The sequence below is a fragment of the Pagrus pagrus genome, assembly GCF_965226575.1.
Source record: "Pagrus pagrus genome assembly, chromosome: 3".
In the NCBI taxonomy this organism is placed as follows: Eukaryota; Metazoa; Chordata; class Actinopteri; order Spariformes; family Sparidae; genus Pagrus; species Pagrus pagrus.
The window spans coordinates 16,941,849-16,947,848 of record NC_140187.1 but is presented as its reverse complement, the minus strand read 5'-3'; the positions used below and the strand labels follow the sequence as shown (position 1 = coordinate 16,947,848).

The 6,000-nt window shown below is 38.5% G+C and overlaps 1 protein-coding gene across 1 annotated transcript; it reads left to right on the top strand.

The window, feature by feature from the left end:
• Window positions 1-560: 560 nt before the first annotated feature.
• On the top strand, window positions 561-5,823 carry hyal2b (hyaluronidase 2b). The gene is made up of 4 exons (XM_084349911.1): window positions 561-727; window positions 1,300-2,279; window positions 2,503-2,592; window positions 2,682-5,823. Exons 2-4 carry the CDS (start codon window positions 1,329-1,331, stop codon window positions 3,066-3,068), a joined length of 1,428 nt encoding a protein of 475 aa, XP_084206037.1. The 5' UTR covers window positions 561-727; window positions 1,300-1,328; the 3' UTR covers window positions 3,069-5,823.
• Window positions 5,824-6,000: the final 177 nt, after the last annotated feature.

Sequence of the window (6,000 nt, the reverse complement as noted above, 5' to 3'; positions counted from 1 at the left end):
TATGGTATACTTTTGGGAAGAGACATACAAATACAACATGATTTAAGTGCGCTCCACCTGCTTTTCTGAATGCAATTAGGATATACAAATGAATCTAACCATGCCTCCCTCAAGTGTCTAATGTCCTTTTCATTTATTCTTTAATTCAGGTTAGATTAAAACGTTTTACTGTGTACACTGTAACAGTTTTACAAAAACTGGCTCATTAGAAACACAATACAACATTTTTATGTGAGAGAAATCTAATTTTCATTTGGTCCCATCAATGAAACTTCAGCCACAACTCAGAGGAGGGCTCTGAAGGACGGACTACTTCGTTTTTTATTCAAGGGGGGTGAACGGCACTGGTTTGTAATTTTACCCTCAAATGTATGCCAAGTGCGGCCATGAGAATAGTTCATTATTAAATAAGACTACTTTAAAATTAAAACACCGTACTGTGTCAATAAATACGATAAAACAAAATAAAAATATGTCTTTAATAAATTCCTCAACCCCCCTACTCAAGAAGTCAATACACTGAACTGTTGTTACTCAACGGACTACTCGTCATCAGCGCTCCCCCCTCTGTGATTTCTGTTAGCCGTAGCTGGCTAATTAGTTAAACATCAACATGGATTGAGCGGACTATGAACGTTACCTTTCACATGGCAGGGCAGTGGAAGAGCAATTTATCTGACGGGTACATGAGTGGAATAAGCCAGCGTCCTCAGCTTCATCGGAACAGGTTGGAAAGGATGGGGAAGAGGGAACAACATGTTAGCTAACTTAGCATGTCTGTCAGTTAACGGTAGTTTCAATGAAACTTTGAGCTAATTTGGCTAACTAACTTTAGCTAACTTAACTTAGTACGTGGACGGAGGAAGTAGAAGTAATCCGAGATAACAGCAAAAATAATATGTTAAATGCATGTTTTCGTTTGTTTTTAACTTTACATTTCGATCAAACCGACATTAAAATGAATGTGAATTGTAAAAATGTATTTTTGAAGCAAAATGATTCATGTAAAGTCATTTAAAGAGGAAGTTGACTGCTTACCATTAGTAGTAATCTATAGTTATATATGTAGTCATTATGCTGTAACATTATCCTATTATGTTTATTCCTATCATCGAGATACTCACTCAAACAGTCTACTTTTGTGGTCATAGTGGTTTTACTGCACATTAAACTCCATAAAATATTACCTCAAAGTCTTTGTCAAGATGTATGACATCATTATAAAAGTTTTAAATTACCTATTTGGGTTTTAATTTTATGTCTTAAATGAAACAAAATGTCTTTATTTTCCTCCTCCAGAGATAAAGGAGAGAAGGTGAGCGGTGACCATGGAGGCTGTACTGGGCTCTCTCCTCACCACAGCTGGCCAGCTGCCTTGGTTGCTTCTGACTCTGTTCACATCGTGGACAGTCTTGTGTTCAGCAGATTTAAAGCCAGCAAGATGGCCATTATATTCCCAGAGGCCGGTTCTTCTCGCCTGGAATGCCCCAACGCAAGAGTGTGCCCCACGACATCGTGTAACTTTATATTTGGACCAGTTTGACATTGTGGCAACCCCCAATGAAGGCTTTGTCCGGCAGAATCTCACAATTTTCTATAAGGAGCGCCTTGGGTTGTATCCCTATTATGAGCATGATGGCACTGCAATGAATGGGGGCCTTCCACAGCTTGCCAGCCTCACTCAGCACTATGCAAAGATGCCTGAAGGTTTGCAAAAATATATACGTGATTCTGAGGCAAAGGGTTTGGCTGTTATTGACTGGGAGGAGTGGCGTCCATTGTGGATCCGAAATTGGAAAGAAAAAGATATCTATCGCAGTAAATCCCGGGAAATGGTGGCCAAAAAGAACCCTAAATGGACCCCAGAACAAGTAGGAAAAGTGGCACAGCAGGAATTCGAGCTGTCAGCTCGCAAATTCATGCTGGAGACTCTGAAACTTGCCAAGAATTTGAGGCCCAATCAGCTGTGGGGCTTCTACCTGTTTCCTGATTGTTACAACCATGACTACAAGAGTGGCTTGAAGAACTACACAGGCCGCTGTCCTGCCGTGGAGAAAGGCCGCAATGATCAACTAAACTGGTTGTGGATGGAGTGCACTGCGTTCTTCCCATCTATATACATGGATTCTGTACTAGGATCTACAATTCCTGGGCGCCTCTTTGTACGAAACAGAGTAAAGGAGGCGATGCGCCTGGCATCTGTTGGAGATGGATTAGCACGTCCTGTTTTTGTTTATACCCGCCCTACTTACATCAGTCAGATGACCCCCCTAACTGAGGTTAGTTGGCTAGAGCAGCAATTCAAGTACAAGTACAGGAGGCTTATAGATTCAGTGTGTCACAGTCATGAGAAGGTCAGACATTGTTAGAAGTGTTTCAGCTTAGTGACCAATTTTAATTTGTATTCATTCATTTCTATTGACTTACGTCCTTTTGATTTTCTGTGTGATAATATTTCCTTAACCGTAAGCATGTACTGAACTGTCTGTTAATTTTTTTTAGACAGATCTGGTCTCCACCATCGGTGAGAGTGTTGCACTTGGAGCTGCAGGTGTAATCTTCTGGGGGGACACCTCCTATGCAAGCAGCAGTGTAAGTGTCTCACCCGCTTTGCTCGTTTGATGCTAAACAGCTCAGTGGTTTTAGGTAAACATCCCCTTTTTTTTTTTTTTTGCCCGCAGGCCAGCTGCTCCAAAATAAATGAGTATCTTCAGGGACCGCTGGGCCGATACCTACTCAATGTTTCTACAGCAGCAGAGGAGTGCAGTCAGCTGGTGTGTAAATCTCACGGCCGCTGTCTGCGCAAAATAGAAGACAATGACGTGTACCTGCATCTCAGCCCCTCAACGCACAGCATCACCAGTCAGGGTGGCCAGCTGAAGGTTACAGGCGCTCCTGGCCAAGCCGAGCTGGCTCTTTTCCGCACACACTTCCAGTGTCAGTGCTACAGTGGGTACAGGGGTGAGGCCTGTGCTCAGAAAGAAGGGCAGAATAGAGCCTCCTCTGTCTTCGGGACCTGGCCTCTTTGCTTTTTACTCCCACTAGCACTCGTCACTCTGCTACACTGAGAAGTGCAATCTATTCATTGCTTCTGCCAACCATGAAAACACAGTGGAATATAAAGGTGGTAAGTTTCTGTGCACTAGTCATACTGATGCATTGTCAACAATAGACAGTCAGTCCTGTCACCAGAGATCTCCCAGTATGAGAGTTGATTTTTATCACAGCACGTAGACCCATCTGATAGGAATATTTGTCTCTGACAAGCTGCACTGGCAGAGCTCCAACCTCAGGACTGCCTCCTGGAACTAATGTCTGTCCATAAATATTTTAAGTGGTCATTAACTTAAATCTAATTAGGTCTAAACTTGAGGATATGAGGAGACACTGTGTACCATCGTTTCACATTCAGTACGACTTTAATTGTGGGACTGTACCCACAGAGGATATGATGCCTTAAAAAAAGACTGCTTAACCTTAAAGTTTTTTTTTTATGATGGAAACAAAAAGAGTAGAAGAAAGGTACGTGACACCCAGTGACATACAGTATTGGCACACTGTTGGTGCATCGCAACTTTAGGTATTCTGCATTTGCACATTGCTGCACATTTCAACATCATAGTTCGTATCTGTTGATGGATCAAACATTTATGTGTTATGCCACATAGCCTCATTAGGGAAATATAGTGCATTAAGATGATGAATTAGGGCAAATGAAGTCTTAAATGTTATTGGTTATCTATGGCATATAGAAACAACATGGCTGGACCTGCCTGTTTCAGTTCAATACTGTGCCTTAACTGGGCTATGAAGTGCTCTTTTTTAATGGTTGCCTTTGTTTACAAGTTGTGATTATTGAAGTGTTCATCTCAGCCCACTGCTGGCAACAGTGCTTTATAGTGATATTAATTCCAAATGCCTTTTTTTTTATTATTAACAAGGAGACAACTTATTAAAAAGGAAAAGATAAGATAAATGCTACTCTTAGTTTGCAGATGTTGTCTTCTGTTTCACGTGGATATCACTGTGAACACAAGTTATGATTTTCATGTCAAAAGGGTACAATTAAAGCATCCACGTCTCTGTTAATTTTCATACAAACAGAAGGATTATTACGTTCTAGCCGTATAAATCTTCCCGTACACAATTAGAGTCCAGCTGATCATGGCCGACTGAAGACTGCCTGTTGGCTGATAAGTAACAAGAAATGTTTGTACAGAAATGCCAAAACTTTCTTTTCAATTGTGTAATGTTATGCTGAGTACATGTCTTGGCCACAATTCTTTAATGACTAAATGTAAGAGATACTTTTGAAAATGTTTGAGTTCATGTAAAAAATATGTGGCTAATTTTTGTTTGTTTTTTTGTTGTTGTTTTTTTAACTTGGATATCTTGTCAGCCTCAGCTCCACAGTTATCAGTTTAGATTTTTTAAGTGCATAGTTTGACTTGTTTGCACAGCAGTTTGTGTCAGGGCTCCCGCCACTGATGCTTTGTTTATAGCAACTACTGTAGCTGCATATTATTTTATTGACAAGTAAATGTATTTGCTAGACTGAAGCTGGCTGAGCAGTTTCGTATTTATACAGTACATTCTGTATTTATTCTCTCTGCCGTTGCTCCAGATAATACTCGGCTACCTAAACTGAGTTATGATACTAGTCAACAAGTGGTAGTTTGTGATGTTTTTACAGACTGAATCACACAAATGGTATTGCAATAGAACATTTTATGTATACTAAACACTTTTTAAAATGCTGCACTTTAACAACTCTATCACTGAGGTGGATGTAGCTTCATTTCATGACGCTACTTACAGGAGGTGAAAGCCTGTAGGACATACTGTCAGAGCATTACACTATACAATTGTGTGTTTTTCCATCTAATGTGTCATTTTAGAAATATATTCCACTGTGAATCTTGTCTGAAAGGAAATGGATGCTTTTATGATTCTTATACCTCCCTTGGCATTGTGAGAATAATCTAGTCTAATCTTTAAATATGATGTTATAACCGGGCCTGACACAGTAACACTTGAATTATTTGGTAATGATAAGATTTCACCCATGTTTAATGCAGATTTTCCTCATTGTACTATTTTTGACAAGCAAATTATTACCATTTACATTAGAATAGGACGCAAAAAAAACAGTAGGTTTTTCAAAAATTATTTCAGCCTTTTTACATCAAGTGCCCTAGACATTTACAGCAAACTATTTCTGATGGCATACTAATGTTTTAGATGTGTTTTTCTCATCTATTAAGCAGCCATTGCTTTTATTTTATTGCACAACAATATCAACACGAGACTTTGAACTTGTTTGAGGTTAGTAATTATCAGTTATTATCAATCATTTTTTAAAATCTGAACAAACAATTTTATACCTACTGTATATTACATTGCAACATTTTTTCAGAACTTAAATTCTGACCATTATTTACTGTGTGCTGATGGTGATGGCTTTACTCACTCAAGCAAGTTTCTAGTCTCCGAAAGTTGAAATCTAAAACGTACATAATCAAACAGATTCAGTGTTAATAAAGAAATTCACCTTAATTTACAACCATTATGCCTAAATCAATTATGCCTTGCCTAAATGTATTTATGTTATTATTTGGAGCCAAATCTGGAAAAATCAAAGGGTTTTGTATTTGGTATTTTTTTCATATTCACCATTGTAATCAGATAATTTAATTATTTAAAAAGGAATTTGAATGTATTTCTTCTGTTTTTCTTATTTTCTGGGGACTGTAGTGATTCTATCCATTAAACAACACAGGTTTACTGTTTCTGCAAAAATATTAAAAGAATTAAAAATGTTTACAGTTGAAGTGCTCCGTCTGTATCAAACATACACCTGAGCTGATCTGTTTTTTCTTATAACAAAGTAACAGCGAAAGCAGGATATAAGATATTCAAAGTCCATATAAACACAATTGAATATTAAAGAAAGAGAGAATAAAGTAAATAAAGGCCATTATCCTCGAGGGTTTGACAGGA